The sequence below is a fragment of the Haliotis cracherodii genome, unplaced genomic scaffold, assembly GCF_022045235.1.
Source record: "Haliotis cracherodii isolate W230 unplaced genomic scaffold, xgHalCrac1.p SCAF_9, whole genome shotgun sequence".
Classification (NCBI taxonomy): Eukaryota; Metazoa; Mollusca; class Gastropoda; order Lepetellida; family Haliotidae; genus Haliotis; species Haliotis cracherodii.
The window spans coordinates 56,813,861-56,833,419 of record NW_027266343.1 but is presented as its reverse complement, the minus strand read 5'-3'; the positions used below and the strand labels follow the sequence as shown (position 1 = coordinate 56,833,419).

Genomic DNA, 19,559 nt, shown 5'->3' with positions numbered 1-19,559 from the left:
GCAAAATATATTTGTTTTAAAATAAATAATGACGCAATATTATAAACTGGTTCAACTGTTTGCTCGCGCCGCAAGTGCAGTAAGCTCCCCACAGCGATACCAACAGTCAATGCTCCCAACAGGGCTAAGCATAATGCATCTATTATGTCATACTTCGGTTGACCTAAATATGTTGCCCATACGTACTGAACCCCGAGGGCGCTGTGCACTGGTGAACAGCTTAAGTGTCGTCATCGGTACAGATCTTTAGCTTCATTTATTGATTCAATCATGTTTGTTTGTTGTTTAACGCTGCATCCAGCAATATTCAAGCTATATGACGGCGATCTGTAAATAATCTAGTCTGGACCAGACTATCCAGTGATTGAAATCATGAGCATCGAACCACATCATTGGGATCGATGACATGCATCAACCAAGTCAGTGATCCTGACCACCCGATCCCGTTAGTCGCCTCTTACCACAAGCATAGCCGCCTTTTATGGCAAGCATTTTCTAACCCGGATCTTCACGGGCAGATTCAATCATGAATAAATGTATTTCGATTGTTGACATAAATACTTTTTTTAATATTAATTCATCTAAAAAAGTGGAAACTGGGCTTTTACAGTCAGTTAACTCACTTGCCTCTGGAAGATGATATTACTAATTACTAATGCAATTTTGATGATGATTTTGCATGTCGTTTGATGTTATAAGCGTTATTTTTTTCAAGTTACTTGTCATTTTTTATGCATTAAATAGAAATGGTACGATGGCAATTTTGTCAAGCAATGAACAACTTGTTAACCTTTCATGTTACAGCAAATGTTTGTTGTGTTTCTCCGTCTCCTGGTAGCCGTCATTATAGCTAAGGTTGCATTTTATGCTTTTTGTTTTGGATACTGACCAAACATGGGGTAACATACACCATAAAATAAATCATTTTATGGTGTCTGGTGCCAGACTGGTGGTAACCTGGGTTGACTCGGGTCACTCAAATTATACTACTCGAACGCACTTTATATCACACAGTCAGAGAACATTGTTCTTCAGCTGGGCACCCGTCTTGACTGGTTTTCCTTCGTTCCTGACCGGAACTTTGCTAGGAAGACAGTAAGCTGGGCCCCGTCTCTCATATCACAATATAGAGCTTGGCAAGAGCCGGGATTCAGCTTATATTACTGTTAGCTTAGACTGGTTCCTGTGTCAAACTACTGTTAGTTGGGCCCCGTCACCGCCAGAGACGGAGCCCAGCTTAGTCACTACGCAAACGCTTTTATAGGAAGTCGCAGTTTATTCCAAGACTGTTCTCATCTTTCTTACGACAGAAGATCCTTGTTCCGTCCAGTCAGCAACACCTTTTATCCCGCATCTTGACATTTTTGTGTGGTGAGTGTTATGAGAGTTTCCTTGTATAATCTACGGAGGTATCTAGATCTATGTAACGGTATAACAAGAATTAGGTTCCCGATAAGACATGACAACTCAGCTGTTTCTGATATTGTCAGTGGCACTACAAAATTCTTCAGTGTGGACAATTGTTATAAAATAATCAATAAAAGATCTCCTTTTCATTTTAACATATAAAATTTTATTGAAATTAATATACGAGGGGTGTTCAATAAGTTTTGCAACTTCAATATAAGACCAAGTCGCAGAATATCTTGGCACTTTTATTTTACAATATAATCTCCATTCACCTCAATACACTTATTCCATTTGTCCTTCAAGCTTTTAATACCACTTTTATATTGGCCCTCTCACCACACCTCTGTGGCAGCTTTTCTGTCCTTGTCATCCTGGAAGCATCTTCCACGTAGGGCAGATTTCTTTTGCCGGAACAGGAAATAGTAACTGGGGGCTAAGTCTGGGCTGTACAGTTAAATCACCCACCCTACAGCCCTGTGACTAATACATATTAGGATCCAGGAAAAATACAGATACAAAATATTAGTAGTTTCAGTTATAGCTTTTAGGTAGATAGTAGCCTAAGGTAACAAGAATGCATCTCTGAGACATACTTTTCAATAAAACAAAAGTTATGCGTAGATAGTTTTATAGATTGCCTTGAACTATTTTATTAAAGTAAATCTGTCATCACCTATATATTAGAATAACATTCAGCAAATACTTCAATTTAGACTCATTAAGGGTTAGCCCCACACAAGCTTGTCTATTGTGATATCATTATCTCTTTCCAAGCACCCAGTAGATATGTCAACAAGATTAGTGACAGTCTAACAGGAATATGTATTCCCCTCTGTCTAGCCATTCATTAACCCAAGGGCACACCCCATTGTGTATCAACAACTAATGATATTCCTTTTTTTTCTTCTAAATTTTAGTTAAATACATACAGAAGCAAGATGTTAGGCCAGAGGGTTTTGACGCTCAAACCAAGCAGACCTCTCACCCATAGCCAGAGGGTTGTACCGACGCTCTGTGTCACCCTCATCTATACTTAAGATATTGTTTGGTGTTCTTATATCAGTTGTAAATAAAATTGTAATTGGTCTCTTGTGACTCCGACTGTTTGCTGACTAATAAACACAATAGAGTGATGAATAGATGAGTAAAAAAATATTGGTTACCCAATGAAAAATATAATGAACCGATTAAAACAGAAACCGTCAAATAAAAACTCAATTGCTCGAAAAATTTATCTGGAGCTCTGCAATATTAAGTAAAAGTGTCCAGCTCGTGGATCGGGAAGAAACATTCGCACAGTGTTGTGACCCTGATGCATGAACCTAGGACAACACTTGAAACTCAATTGCTCAAAAAGTTCTCTGGAGTTCCGTGATAAAATAAAGCAAACAGTGCCGATGGTATATAAAAAAGATGAAGAGGATCAACTAGCCCAGTGGGTTATTTACATTTCAGAGATTGGGTATGTTCGTGCACAAATAAAAGCATTATAGTGTGTCTGTAGTTTATAGATAATTGATATGAAATTGCATCTAAGGCTTAAAAAAAATTAAAAGAATTGGTTCTCAGGTAATGTTTTTTTGAAAATATAGTGCATGCTGGCGGGCGGTGTCTTTTTTGGGGGGGGTGGGGCTGGGGGGGGGTGTATTGTTGAATTCCACGGCCATTGGTATGGTGCTGACTAGTGGTGGGATGATAAACCGATAAATATGTGGATTGCGATTATTTACTTCTAGATGCAAGAATCAATCACAGTCACACACTAAGTAAAAAGTATTGATTCTTACCTTAAATGAGTGTTCACCAAACACTAATTACTAGTGAAAATGAGTAGTGAAAACGTAAATATTTTCATCCATAGCACCATATGCGACACTGCCAACTGTTAATCATTAGTGTGCCGGGTATTTGGCAATCCTGTCTATGAAAAGGATGGCTTACGCACCACCGATAAGTGCACATGCAAGTATCGCGATACGTATCGGATCGTGTGCAAGGTATCATGGTACATATTGGATCATACAGTTGGTGTATTGTCCCAACCCTAGTGCTGACAAACATAGAAACATAACTGGGGTGAACCGGAATTGGAAACCCACAATCAAAAGTTTATAGCTTGTTCAAGGGACACAATTTAACTCGTCACAGCAAATTGCGACACCTTTGATGACGAGGCCATCCATGCCCTCAATGTTATCAAACATCATACTGTGGTAACATGCAAGGTCTATATGGAACTTTCTCATCACATCAAGATCTATTTGAAGACTTAGAGAATATTACCATGCTTTCAGCAGGGTTTTTTTTCTGTTATTCCAAACAAGTTCTTTTGGCAGGCACATTGGAAAAACAATGATATTTTTTTCAAAATTGGCATTTCTTTGAAGTTTCTATTTTCTCAAAATCAGAAATATATTAACATTGTATTCAATACAATTATGTAAAACTAAGTATTAAAGACACTTTCTCTGTGTTGGTCCTGTTATCAATAAACTAGAAGTCACTTCTGTAAAGCTATAAATATAACATAAGTACTGGAAAATTTCTTATTCACATTATGGAATTTTTACTGATCTCTGCTGACAATCAGCCTCTGAACTGGTCTATATAAATCTCAGCTTCAGATAGCAATGACCATGTTCACCTCATCCTCATTGATGCATGTGTACTTTCTTCTAATATTCTTCTTTTCCTCTTCCTCAATTAGGGTTATGAGTCTTGTATCTATAGAGGGGCACAGGTGGCCCAGTTGTCTAAGGTGCTGCATTTTGCTGTGCAGAGTTGTGTCCCTTGGGCAGACCAGAAAACTATAATTGTGGGTTCGAATCCTGGTTCCCTCCGATTATGTTTCAAGGTTTGTCGGCACCTACTCATGCTCGTGTGTTTCACCGAAGTGGTAAACATCTGAGACACACATCACTTCGGGCTTTCCTCCCACATTAAGCTGACATGCCGCGATATAACCTGAATGCACTCACTCACTTGTATCTTTAGCATTTCTCTATGAAGCGTCTTGCCAGGTTTTTCAACGCCATATTTTATTATCTTTGTAAAGCAACAATTGTCACAATGTTCAGTAACCCTGAGTTCCTTCAGAGGGACATACGCATTCAGGGTTCCCCTTGACTGAGAAAGGCTGGGGTCCAGGGCTCAGTCTTTGTAGGTATTTGTAGTTACCGGAAAACTAAATATGCTGCAAATCAACAGACATTTCCAGCCATGCACTACAGACTGAATCTATAAATTTAATTCAAGTCTGTTGTAAATTAGTGAAGATTATTCCAAAGAAACAACAACAAACACTCTTAACAATGTCAAAGATTCGTTCATCTTCCCGAGACAAGGGCTTTAAATAAGAGTCCACTTTCCACCTTTGCTGGAATTTCCAGCCTTGATCGTAGTGGTTATTATGAGTTATGTCCCTTGTATGTCCATCCTTTTGGTCTATCAGATTCCATCTCTCATATCACTTGCATTTGCTTCAAACAAAATTGGTGGCGCCCAGTCAAAAAGATCTATATTGTCATAAAATGGGCCTTATCTTTGCAAAATTCATCAGTTCACTTGAGCAACTTAATTAAAAACATGAAAAGATTTTGAAAATATCTGTCAATGCCCAGTTGACGGTACACATGCTTTGCAAATCCTGCAGTCGACTGAAATCTGCATGTTGAAATCAATGTTTATGAACCGGATGTCTAGTTCATAACACGATTTTGATTGGACTATGCAAAGACTCCTATAGACTATGCATGGAATGCCAGAGTAGTTTGGCAAGGGTGGAAAGTGGACTTTTATAGTACGTTAACGTCCTTGCCTCGAGAAGATGTGATTCATTGTTGGTACAATGAATATCATTGTGGTTCCACCAGGACGCATTAATTTTTTCTGCATGTGTGCTGCATCGTGTAAAACATGTATTCTGTCAGATTCAATTCATAGGTTTGCATCTTCATAAATCTGATATGTGATGATCTTTTTGCAGAGTTTAGCTCCCCAACTACAGCTACAATCAAGATCAGGCAAATGACAGCAAGAATATGCTCCGCAATACATCCAGGTGACTGTAGAGGGATGGGCTCCGGGGAGTACTTGCTCGCAAGGGTCTTATGACGCATGCAGAAATAGTCTGTCACAATGAGTAACAACAGGTGCCTGCCGTCTAGTGACCAATCAACTGGCAGCGTTTTCAACATTTGTCGGGGAGGTGATCGGTACAGCCAGTTTGAGGATGATGATATACTTGCACATTCTCCTCCGCCACACGAATTCCCAGTACCAATCAAGTTTGAGCCAAGAAAAAGCAAATTTCATAGTCTGCAGGAGAACGAAAAAATAAAAGGTATGTGATAAACGAAAAAGGCATTACCGTATTCGACGTAATAAGCGCCCCGCTCTAATAAGCGCCCACGGCGATATTTGCTAATATATTGGCTAGTGAACAATCCCCATTAGCACCCCTTCCGATTGACCAATGTACACAAGACTTATTTATTCGCGTTATATGCACCCTTAATTATGGGCAATTAAATTCTGGAAAATATATCTGTCGTATATAAACAGTTCAGGCTGTCAGCATAATCCACGAAATTTATCTTTCAACTATGTTTTTTTTTTATTTTGAGAGCGCCCTGGGCGTTTATTATGTCGAATACGGTATATGTTTTCTTGTCAAATAACAGTCTTGTCTCATCGAGTGACTGAAACTGAACTGTGTCAAGTCACAAAAGGAAATAAATGTGTCATTTACAGAGCTACAGATAAGCAGCATATTTGCGTAAAATACCCGTAACAAATATTCAAAACCCAATAACTTTCATTTAACTTATGTACAGAAACGCATGCATTAAATGAAAAACTCAAATGTATAAAAACAGTACGAGTAAATGCCCAATGTGTACAAAGGAGCTATTTTCCGAAACACAATTATGAGCTAATTTATTTTCCAAGTCATGTCTATATATTTAGAACAGTTATCATGGTTATGTACTTCTATAACATTATTTAATTTTTTTTAAATCTGGGAAATACCTAATAGAATGATGAATAGATGAGCGAAAAAATATTGGTTACCCAATGAAAAATGTAATAACCCAATTTAAATAGAAGCCCTAGAGTAAAAACTCAATTGCTCAAAAAGTTATCTGGAGCTCTGCATTTAGGCAGCATGACAGTAGTGCTGACTCAGACTTTATGATAAAGTGTTGTTTCACTAGAGTGATATATCAATATATTTTGGAAACAATGATAAATACACTATCTGATTACTAAACACATATATAAACCTGTGAATAATAAATAAATACAATTTTTAACTTATCTTATCTCACACTGTACACTGTGCATTTCTGTTTCTTCTTTCTATCCAAAGTGAAAACGTGCTTAAACAAAGGTTTCCAGCTTCTTAAAAAACAATTCACCCAAACACACCTAGCATCACCATGGACTTCTCCCCACAATCTGGGTCATGCATGCTTTTCTCGATGACCTACACGCACTGAACACATGGTCTCCCCAGCCTACTCATTCTCTAATGACCATGTTGTGGTGATGTGTTTATACACCAAGGGGATCTGTATGTTTTTTTCCCTTTTTTCCAATTTTCCCACTTCAATTTGCCAGTTTTCGATTTCTTCTTAGTCGTTTTTCATCATGGATGGATAGTCCACGTGTTGTCCCGGGTATCTCTGTTTTAGACAGATATTTTCTCCATTCGACCCACACAATGTTTGTTCCGACGGTTGTGTTCTGACTGTCATAGGCGTTGTGGTACATCGGTGCGTTGTGCACAATGTGTTGATTTGCCTACTGAATCCTTCAGTATTAACCTGCGTAAATGTCGGAGCCGAGAGCAGGATATGCAGCTGACTAAACGCCAAAAACTAAGAAAAAAAAAGATCTGCAAAATTATCTACATTCTCGACAATTGAGGGTTCGTGGAACCACGCACTTCCCATATGATCTGTCGGCGATGATGTTGTTTACGATGGGTTTTTGACAGAGGACATTGCCATCTTGACCACTCAACCTAGTTCAAAGAATCTACTTTCTTCAGCTTCGGAGAACCAGCCTATGGGCTTAGATGTACGGAAGGTGCTTTCAGCGAATGTGGATCCGACCGAACCTGTTTTTTCTTCACAGTCAACCACGACCTCTCTTACTGTTACATAGCCTACCAGATATTGTATTGTTTGTTCGTGACCTTCATCTTTGGCCACTGAGAATGTCAAGCTTCAACCTGAAGGCATCCCCAAGAATGCGACCTTCCAGAACCCTGATTTGTTGCATTCCTGGGGATTGGTCGTCAAAGGATTCCCGAACAGATTTGTTGGACTGTTCTCTCGACAAAGATTCGCAAAGATCTCACTCTCAAGAGTATTCTCATGTGGATTATTATTATTATTATCCCGGATAGGGATCGACTTGTGAAGTCTTGGCATTCGGGGGATTAAGTGGCTTCCACAGGTAGGTCGCTTAACTCTAATCCACAATTGTCTGAGGATCGACGCTCCTGAGATTGGGACCGACACTCTAGCGTTCGCTGATCAGACCCGACATACATCTAAGGATCAGGACTCCTCCCCAGATGACCATACTTCAAAGGTTCGATCAAACAACCTTCAAGATTCAAGATGTGGTCCTAATCTGGATCCCCGATTCATTCACCTCTGCTTTGGGCATGTGTTGTTGGGTTGTGGGTATCATCGATTGTTCCTCTTCTCATCTTAACCTATCAATTCAATCACCGAGACAGTGATTGAGGGTTCCGACGAAGCATTAAAAGAGATGCTAAGTTGGTTGAATCTATCGTCCATGAGAGATAATGATCCACCTGTCTTGTAGAATCGATATGCTGGATACATTCTGAATCGATTAGAAGTCAAACATTGTTAAAAATCTTTTGTTTGGCTTTACAATTACACTCACGTACAAACATATTACAGATATTGTTTCGACTTCAGGAGTTGTCCTCTGTTCCCGATCCACGAGCTGGCACTGTTACTTAATACTGCAGAGCTCCAGATAAATTTTTCAAGCAATTGAGTTTTTACTCGCAGGTTTCTATTTTAATTGTGTCTTTACATTTTTCATTGGGTAACCTATATTATTTTAATCATCTAATCATCACTGTATTAGGTTTTTCCCAAAATGAGTTAACATTTTGAGATTTAAAAAAAAATTAAATAAAGTTTTAGATGTATATGATGGTTCTAAATATAGGCTTGACTTGGGAGGTAAATTAGCTCGTAATTGTGTTTCGGAAATTAGCTCTGTTGTACGCGTGCTGAAAAAGCTTCATTGGGTTTTTACGCGTGCTGTTTTTATACATTGGAGTTTTTCATTTAATACACGTGTTTATGTACACAAGATGATTGAAAGTAATTGAGTTTAAAATATTTTTGGGGAGTATTTTACGCAAATATGCAGCTTATCGGTAGCTCTGGAGTATGAGTTTGGCTTTTGTTGGATCTCGGGTTGAATTTTGTATAGCCATCTGCCGATCTTACTTGCGTCCCATTGGGCTTGCCATCTTTGGGCAATAGAGGCTTTGATTTTGATTTTTATCTCTAGTTTACTTAAGGGAATAGGCTGTATCTCCGCTTTGTCTACAGCTAGCTTTGCCACTGAGTCTGCTTTTTCATTTCCATGTATATCTATGTGAGAGGGGATCCAACACAGCCCGACCTGTTGCCCTTGGTCCGATAGTTTTGTATATATGTATAGAATATTGTTGACTGTGTTTGGCCTGGAGGTTGAGTTTCTGCCGCTGATGGCCTGAAGTGCACTTAGCGAGTCTGATAAGACTGCTGCCTTTGCTTCTGGAAGTTTCGGTATGAGTTTGAGTGCATGATGAATTGCCTCCAATTCAGCCGTGAATACTGACTGACCATCAGGCAAGCGAACTGAATGTGCTTGGGACGAATGTATGCTATGAGGCAAGAAGCTTATATATGTACTGTAAGAACAACAAAAGTAATACAATAAGAAAGGACGGAAACTTAACAAGGGAAGCCACCAGATAATTGGCGCTGATAGGTGATTAGCAATAGACAATGGAAGCCAACACTTTACAGTAATCAGCAGGATTAGCACTGATAGTTACGGACAACTGGAAGCCAGGACTTACATTATCACTGATTGTGCTTGCTTCCATTTAAGTGGATTGGTTGGTCAGGCTCAGTGACTTGTTCAATGCATGTCATCATACCCTGAAAGCATGGATCATTGATCACAATAATGATCACTGGATTGTCTGGTCCAGACTCGTATTTACAGGCTGCTTTCATATGGGATGTTGCTGAGTGCTGCGTCAAATAACAATTTGTTACACGTTGTGGGAGTTAAACTGGGAATCCATGCTGACTGCTAATTAATCAGTGATGCAGATTTCCTAATTCCTATCATTTTGCCTTGGCCATGGTGTCATAAATCCATCTCCCAGACCCCAGAGAATACATTAAAATATGAATCCAACTGAAGCCTAGACTGATTCAGCAAGTCTAGATTACATCAGCCCCATTGTCTCAGAAACTAAGCTTTGTTCTGGGCTCCATTCAGATTTTATTGATGTATTTTTAGGTAGAGATAACTTTATTTATGGGGCTAAATGTTAGCCAGGGTCGAGATCTACACTGCACAATCACGCAGGCACAAATATTACTTCATTCAGTGAGTTGGGGAGCCATGTAAATAGATTACGCTTGTGACTTGCCAATCAGATTCTCATTACCTCTGAAGCAAGCACAACTTGACAAGATGTGACATCGCATGATGCAAGTTGGCCTACCTTATGCAACATGGTTGCCTAAGAATTGGCCATGCATGCCTGGGAAGAGGTCAAATCAGTTGCTCAAGGGTTGATCTGTACAAAGAACTAGTGGAAATCAAGAAGTCCACACAAGCTCATTTGGGATGGAGAGAAATTACATTGGACAGTCAGTGATGATCAAGATTCAGATTTATGAGAACAAGTGACTTCAGTTGTCTAACTGAAGCGTGATTCCTTGGAGCACAGACAGGAGTGCAGTATTAATGCACATTTACTGAGGTTTGTGTTGAGGAATTGGATATTTACTATTATACCTCGACCTAATATGGCGGGGATATATAGTTATACCAAGGAATTCCGTCCATCGTCCGTCCTTCCCAGGACATTTTTGTGTGAGACCTATAACTTGAAAACTACTATGTAGATTCTTTTCAAAATTGGTGAACATTTTTTTTCGATAGGAGAGGTGCAGTGCAATGTTTGATTTCAATATTTGTTTGTTTTTCTGAAAAAAATACAGCTATTTTTATCTTTTAACTTAATTTTGTTTTCCTGACACATTTGTGCAACCTATAACTAGACAACTACTTGATGGATTCTTTTCAAATTTAGGGAACTTTTTCCATGCTAACGGAAGAAAGCAGTGCAAAGTTTAATTACAATGGAATTTTCTGAAAAACGAAAGATTTTTTTCATGATTTGGACGTAGAATATTTTTTTACTTCAACATTTGTGTGACCTATAACTTCAAAACTACTGTGTGGATTTTTTTCGAATGGGGGGTACAGTTTCTTTACTATAACAGGAGAGGTGCAGTGCAAAGTTTGATTTTGATGATTTGATTTTCTGAGAAAATATTGCTTTTTTCATGTTTTAAACTTAGAAATATATTGGAGTCGAAGTCTGGGGAATTAGTGAGTCCTGCTCACTTTTTGTCTTGTTTCAACATGTTTTCATCTCAGTCGAGCAAACTACTTTGGATGCCATGGTTCACAAGCCTCAAAATGAGACTGACCAATCAGAGAGCAGAGCTAATGACCCCACATGAGCCTGTATACCGTCAGTAAAAATCCAGGATGGTTGTTACTGACCTAATATGAGACCGTATACCATCAGTAACAGCCATCTTGGATTTTCCAACATCCACCTCACATATTTAACATGAAAATTCTGGTTCCAAAATTTGTTATTTGATACTGTTTTGTGTTTTACTATCATTAATGTGCAAGGACATTAATCTGTTTTTTAGATCACGTTCATGACTTTATTGATAAATATTATAGTTGAAATTGTCAACAAGGTTTGGCCTCTAAGGTTTGAAGAGTAGTAGTCACCCTTAACATCAATATTTTTCTGCTAACCTATAGTCTGGAAGGTAATTTAAGGTACCAACGTTTACTACAATATCTGAAAGACTATCGGACCTACTCCAGTCAAAGTTGGTATGAGATTATTAAACAGTCATGCATAACTGGATATTACATTTAAAGACAATCAGTGCATGAATAAAAAATCTGTCTATTTAGCTATCACTATATTTCATCAACAACCAGACCTGTTCATCACGGGTGGAACGAGCCTTCATTGTAACAGCCATCTGCTACCCCTGCGTCACAGGGCCATATGACACAGTTGAACTAATCAACTCAGCTCGAAATGGTGCACGGGAATCACTCACGTTGAGACGCCCAACGCTAACACCGTATTCATGGGTACGTGATTCCTGTGCACCCTTTCAAGTTGAGTTGATTGGTTCAACACAGATCGGGTTGTTGATGAATATAGTAATAGCTATAGGAAATAAGAATTTAAAAAAAAAAATTCTTTTAGAGAGAAGCGTATTGTGTAATTTAAGATTTCATTGACTATACGTTAGTCTAGTCAATCCTGGACAGTCCAGTGATTTTTTTTCCATTCCCACTTTTGGGTAATGTCACATTCCTCAGTTCTTGGGGAAAACAACTAGTCCTGCTAGGTTTTCACTTGTCTCGGACCAACAGTGTAGGGGCAGTGTTTAATCATGAACTTTGCATAGGATTTCTCTTGCACATGGATGTTATGTGATTGGACAGCTGTTTTTAGCTTCATTTGAATTGGAATCAGACAAAGCTATTTGAGCAAGTGGGTACAGGGTATTTGCACCAAAAGAAGTGAAATATAATACCAGACTTATGTAGACTTGCTAAGAGGCTGATGTTCATCCCCCAAGCAAATGACAGTAAATATTCCCAATTTAATCTAAACATTTATTTCGCCAGAATTTTCGAAAATATGAACACTTGAAATATCCAATTTGGAACAAAATCACGATTCTTATATCTCAAAATACTTGCCAAAGACACTTACTTTGAATGCTGGATAAATCCTGAATTCCCTGGCTAATTAGGGACGAGCCTGGTAAATCTGCTACAGTTGAAGCCTGGGGTCATGATCAACCCAGCTACTTGCAATGCCTCAGGTCACTTGGTTGCTCAATATGTGTCTTCATAGTTTTGTTTGTATTTGAAGGTAAAACATTTGTCTTCCAATACAATCGTTTGATTGTTCAAACCGTAGAACTTTATACGAAATATCTATCAATTCTTGAAAATGATATCTTTGAATGTACACCAGCGGACGTTCTTCTGTTTCCCCGTTACTGGAATAATGCTGTCTCTGACATGATAACCAAAGCGTATTCCAGGAATACAGCATTAGAAATTAGCACTAGTCCTATAGTCTCGCCAAACTGCCCAATAGTTAAGGTATCATAAGAACTTGTAGAAATTGTCATTTTAAGGGTTTTGCTATGTGTTATCGTTATAATGACTAGTGGGCTAATAATGTTAGTTTCTGCCACTGGAATGGTAACTGTTTTGCATGGAACTGTTTGTCTAACAATACGCATGACATCATTCTAATCTGTCACATGACAAGGTGATTTACATCCAGGGTAATACAACAACAACTGCCTCACTAACAGGATTTACCATTTGAAAATGTGTATCAAATGTTTAATCTTAAGTATAGAACTCCTGTATTTGATGTTTTATGAGTATTTGCTGCTAGATTCTGGGTTAGAATAACATCTGATGGTCATCTTAAGGCATAATGGATGGTCAGATTGGGTAACTTGGTTGATAGCATGTCATCGTTCCCAGATCTTTGCTCCTGATATCTATCACTGGATTGTCTGGTCCAGACTCAATTACTTACAGGCTGTTGACATATAACTGTAATATTGCTGAGTGCAGCGTAAAGCAAGACACACGCACATGCAGACACATACATGTACAGACGCACACACAGATACACACACACACACACACACACACACACACACACACACACACACACACACACACACACACACATGTACAGACAGACACACACAACAGACACACATAGACAGACACACACAGACAGACACACACAACAGACACACACACACACACACACACACTTGACATTTTTATCCAAGTTATGTCAAATTGCGCTAACTATTGCTATGGTTATATGATAACTATCTTATTGTTTTTCTTTTGTTTCTGAAGATGTTGGCCAACAATCGTATCAGCTGCAGTCGACAGAATGTGGTGCACCAAAAATAATCCTGAGAAATCCCTGCAAGATCAGCGGCGAGAGACTGAAGCAACAGCTTGCAACATCGACTGATTCCAAGAGAGTTGGTATTGATGGGAGTTCCCCTCATGGGAGCATTGAAGTACACCCCTCGTCTGTAGAAACTGTCCAGCTATTTCAAAAAGCTCATCAAGCTGAGGTGAACAGATACCTGTCTCTGCCAAACGCAAGAATGTTTCGCAGAGGCTCTGAATCCTCGCTGTTCCAGTCAGTAGCAAGTGCACTGCAGCTGAAGGGAGATAACTCCGTTGTCGAGCCCAACAACAGTGGTACAATGACCAGGACATCTGCAGAGAAAATGTCTGATCAGATGGGAAAAAAATCTGTGACATTAACAACTGAACATGAGTATAATGAAGCGAATTTGTCCAGAGTTTCAATGACATCGGAATTCAATCAGTGGTTATTTGGTGGCAAAAAGAAAATGGATGTGCAAAATAAGGATGTCAATGTGTTCAGTCCAACATCATTCTGAAAGTTGTACTGTTAAATTGTCATAGAACAATGATACTCATTACCACTTGAAAGGATAAATAACTCTCCATTTGAGATTTAATTGAATTAGCAGCACAAAATACATATTAGTCTCGTGTCAGTGGTTTTGGTCCTGTCATAATTCTGGGAAACTAGAATTTGTCCCCAGAGCTTTTAATTTCTGTATTTCAATCAATGCCAAATATTTTGAGATTATTTTTGCACCATAATGATTTTTATTCTTGGCAACATTATTCCCCCCTTCCAGGACTGAGGGGGCGGGTGGCCTAGTGGTTAAAGCGTTCGCTCGTCATGCTGAAGACCCGGGTTCGATTCCAGACATGGGTACAATGTGTGAAGCCCATTTCTGGTGTCCCCCGCCGTGATATTGCTGGAATATTGCTAAAAGCGGCGTAAAACCAAACTCACTCACTCACTCACTCCAGTACTGAGATTATTTTGTTCTCCAGTTTTCAATTTCCAAGGTCAGCAGATCTGTAAAATCCAAAGAACAACTGTAATTCTTTTAAGTCTTATTGAGTTACAGTAAACTACGGTTATAACGAACTGAAAGGGACTACTAATTTTAGTTCGTTATAACCGTAATTCGTTATAAGCATATAAACAGCACAACTACAGCAAATAGTCGGGACCAAAAAGTCAGTTCGTTATATCCGTCAGTTCGTTTTAAGCGTGTTTGTTATAACCATAGTTTACTGTATTTGTTCCTCAAGTATTCAACAATCAGTTTGAGACCGGTGTACTTATACCTATTTCGTTTGTCAGCGTCGATTAAATAAGCTTTTAGTTCAACTGGGATGTGTTTGTACAATGTATCACTCATTCTTCACTGTGAACAAACATGAAGTACATATACTTGTATTCCACTGTGAAGCATTGTGCGGTCCATGCCCTTTACCTGTTTACCACAGGCTTCCACGGGAGATATAGCAATTGGTCTCCTAGGAAATACTTCTTAGGGGGACCGCCTCCGTGGTCTAATGGTAGAGCGTCCGACAGGAGAGCGGAAGGTTCGATCCCCGACCGCGTCATACCAACGGCTAAAACAAGGACTGGTCGGCTCGGAGTCAGTATACTGTGTCTGAGTGGGGTATTCATGTTAAACTGCGGCATGGTATCTCAGTGAGCTAGCACTATAAATCGGCATCAGTCCGGTCTAGTACAAGCAGCCACACACATACATACACGTGCATGCACATCGCTATATAAGTGCAATAATCTTGGACGCGACGTTAAACCCCATTTCACCTCACCTCACCTCACTTCTTAGGGATGGGTATCGGAGGTTTAAAGAGTATCACAATATTTTACAATGCCCAAGGCTGTATTGCGGTACGTATCACAATATTTTGTATAATTCAAAATGTTTAATTCAGAAGCAATCTGATACATTAAGGCACAAACTGAAGTTTATAAATTGAACAAAATAAGATAATTGTACAACATAATATTTACTCATTCAATAAATGCTCGCTCCAATAGATGCTCGCTCCTGGGCATCGAAGGCATTTGGCAAGTTTATAACATTAAACACATGTTGAAAAACCCAATTTGAAATCACCCAGTATATCGAGCATGAAAAAGTGATATTGTGATACGTATTCTGGAATGAATGAACTTCAATTTACTGATATAACGGTGATATCTCATGTGACACATGGAAATTTGACATTTAACATGTTATGGGAACATATGCATCAGGGAAATGAATAGTAGTGATGTCGCGATTCACCAGTACACCAGTGCTTCATCAGGAACACATATAATTTGGCATTGATTCACATTTAACCCCAAATCGATTGTCCATGTTGTTATCGCTTCGCTATCAATAACAAATACAATTTATTTTTATACTCCTCATAACTTTCTTGGTCGTCTTTCAGACATGAAACCGACCCGATAACAAGACTGACCATCTTTTTCAATGATGCCTTTCATATACATAAATTTGATTGTATATTTCTTATTATTTTCTTTCAGTGTCATCAGTCAGTTGTCTGTTGACCTTTATCTTTATGAGTGAATCTCTAGACAAAATTCTCAGTCTAATGGCTGTGTTTTCGGCGCAAAATGTTGTATATGCCGTATCGAAAAAACATATGACAGCTGTATCGTGACATCCCTAATGTTATTTTTATTGTTACATATCACCCAGTATATATATGTTTGTAATCACAAATTGTCTCCTATATGTTTCAGTTTTATCTTCAGGGAGAAGTGATTACCACTTTGTCTTTAGGGAGAAGTCATTACTAAGATAAAACGGTAATCACTTTTCTCAAAGATAAAATGGTTATCACTTCTCCCTGAAGATAAAATTGAAACACGTAAGAGAGCAGTTTGTGTTGTGAGATTATTTTGTGAGTTTCTTTATGGGTGTGCTACTTTACACACCTCTTTATGTATATATTGTATATTGTAGCAATACACAACCTACGATACGATATTCATTTTGCGGACATGGTGTTGCAATGCACTGAATTTTTTGTGAACCCTTACACCTCTCCACCCCTAATCAGCTTGCTGAGGTACTGGGAGTTTCGAGAAAGGATTGTTATCCTCCCATGTTAACATCTGTAGGCGGCACGGGTGACCCAGTCGTCTAAGGTGCCGCCATTCGCTGTGCAGAGTTGCGTCCCTTGGGCACGCCAGAAACCTATGATTGTTTGTTCGAATCCTGGTTTGCCCTGATTATGTTTCTAGGTTTGTCAGCACCATACCCGTGCTCATGGGTTTCACTGAAGTGGTAAACATCTGAGACCTGCATCACTTCGGGCTTTCCTCCCACATTAAGGTGACACGCCGCAATATAACTGGAATACTGTTGAAAGCGGTGTTAAACCCAACTCACTCACTCACTCACTCACTCACTAACACATATGACACCTCATCTCAGGATGGGCAGATTTTCTGTTGGGAAGAAATTATCACTGTGCAGCTGTTCTTAATTGATTGTTTCCTTTGCAAGACACGATTATTACCAGCATTAACGTACCAGTGGAAATAATTGGTTTAATACGATTACTTTGTTGTTTGTGTATTTTTAAGTGTGGAAATTATTTGTTCCAAACTTCTACACAGAGAATATCATTGTCATCATTCGCATGTTTCAGTAACATACAAGGCTTGTCCCAAAATGGGACGAGTTGGTCACGAAGAGAGAATATCCCATCTATATATTGTAATCTCATTTTTGGTGAGCAGTGAATTTATCTAGTCTGGTCAGTATCAAGATGTTATGTAGAGAACTGATGCACAAAATTATTAATAAATCGAGTGTTGTAAACGAGTTGTAACATCATTTCATGCTGGGGGAATGTATTTAGATGGTATGATGTGGGATCAAACTGAAATGAGGTTGGATCACACTGGGATGAGGTTGAATCACACTGGGATGAGGTTGGATCACACTGGGATGAGGTTGGATCACACTGGGATGAGGTTGAATCACACTGGGATGAGGTTGGATCACACAGAGATGAGGTTGGATCACACTGGGATGAGGTTGAATCACACTGAGATGAGGTTGGATCACACTGAAATGAGGTTCGATCACACTGGGATGAGGTTGAATGACACTGGGATGGGGTTGGATCACGCTGGGATGAGGTTGGATCACACTGGGATGAGGTTGGATCACACTGAGATGAGGTTGGATCACACTGGGATTATGTGGGATATCACACTTGGATGAGGTGGGATCACACAGGGATGAGGTTGGATCACATTGAGATGAGGTTGAATCACACTGGGATGATATTGGATCACACAGGGATGAGGTTGGATCACACAGGGATGAGGTTGGATCACACTGAGAAGAGGTGGGATCACACTGGGATGAGGTGGGATCACACAGGGATGAGGTGGGATCACACAGGGATGAGGTAAGATCACACAGGGATGAGGTGGGATCACACAGGGATGAGGTTGGATCACATTGGGATGATGTGGGATCACACTGAGAAGAGGTCGGAACACAGGGATAAGGTGGGATCACACAGGGATGAGGTGGGATCACACTGGGATGAGGTAAGATCACACAGGGATGAGGTGGCATCACACTGGGATGAGGTGGGATCACACTGAGAAGAGGTCGGAACACAGGGATAAGGTGGGATCACACAGGGATGAGGTGGGATCACACTGGGATGAGGTTGGATCACACTGGGATGAGGTGGCATCACACTGGGATGAGGTGGGATCACACTGGGATGAGGTTGGATCACACAGGGATGAGGTGGCATCACACTGGGATGAGGTTGGATCACATTGGGATGATGTGGGATCACACTGAGAAGAGGTCGGAACACAGGGATAAGGTGGGATCACACAGGGATGAGGTGGGATCACACTGGGATGAGGTTGGATCACACTGGGATGAGGTGGCATCACACTGGGATGAGGTGGGATCACACTGGGATGAGGTTGGATCACACAGGGATGAGGTGGCATCACACTGGGATGAGGTTGGATCACACTGGGATGAGGTGGCATCACACTGGGATGAGGTTGGATCACACTGGGATGAGGTTGGAACACACAGGGATAAGGTGGCATCACACTGGGATGAGGTTGGAACACACTGGGATGAGGTGGCATCACACTGGGATGAGGTTGGATCACACTGGGATGAGGTTGGATCACACTGGGATGAGGTTGGATCACACAGGGATAAGGTGGCATCACACTGGGATGAGGTGGGATCACACTGGGATGAGGTGGGATCACACAGGGATGAGGTGGGATCACACTGGGATGAGGTTGGATCACACAGGGATAAGGTGGCATCACACTGGGATGAGGTGGGATCACACTGGGATGAGGTGGGATCACACTGGGATGAGGTTGGAACACACAGGGATGAGGTGGGATCACACTGGGATGAGGTTGGATCACACTGGGATGAGGTGGCATCACACTGGGATGAGGTTGGATCACACTGGGATGAGGTTGGAACACACAGGGATGAGGTGGGATCACACTGGGATGAGGTTGGATCACACAGGGATGAGGTGGGATCACACTGGGATGAGGTTGGATCACACTGGGATGAGGTTGGATCACACTGGGATGAGGTTGGATCACACAGGGATGAGGTGGGATCACACTGGGATGAGGTGGCATCACACTGGGATGAGGTTGGATCACACTGGGATGAGGTTGGATCACACTGGGATGAGGTGGCATCACACTGGGATGAGGTTGGATCACACTGGGATGAGGTTGGAACACACAGGGATGAGGTGGGATCACACTGGGATGA

General features: G+C 40.2%; 1 protein-coding gene across 1 annotated transcript; it reads left to right on the top strand.

The window, feature by feature from the left end:
• The first annotated feature begins 1,229 nt into the window (after positions 1–1,229).
• LOC139452579 (uncharacterized) lies at positions 1,230–17,567 on the top strand. The gene is made up of 3 exons (XM_071234101.1): positions 1,230–1,371; positions 5,396–5,752; positions 13,714–17,567. Exons 2-3 carry the CDS (start codon positions 5,548–5,550, stop codon positions 14,274–14,276), a joined length of 768 nt encoding a protein of 255 aa, XP_071090202.1. The 5' UTR covers positions 1,230–1,371; positions 5,396–5,547; the 3' UTR covers positions 14,277–17,567.
• The last annotated feature ends 1,992 nt before the right edge of the window (positions 17,568–19,559 follow it).

Bases quoted from the DNA above. Each gene is read 5' to 3' on its own strand.
- LOC139452579 (XM_071234101.1), top strand. From the start codon at position 5,548: ATGAGTAACAACAGGTGCCTGCCGTCTAGTGACCAATCAACTGGCAGC. The intron at 5,753-13,713 runs GTATGTGATAAA...TTGTTTCTGAAG, and splicing joins GGAGAACGAAAAAATAAAAG to ATGTTGGCCAACAATCGTAT.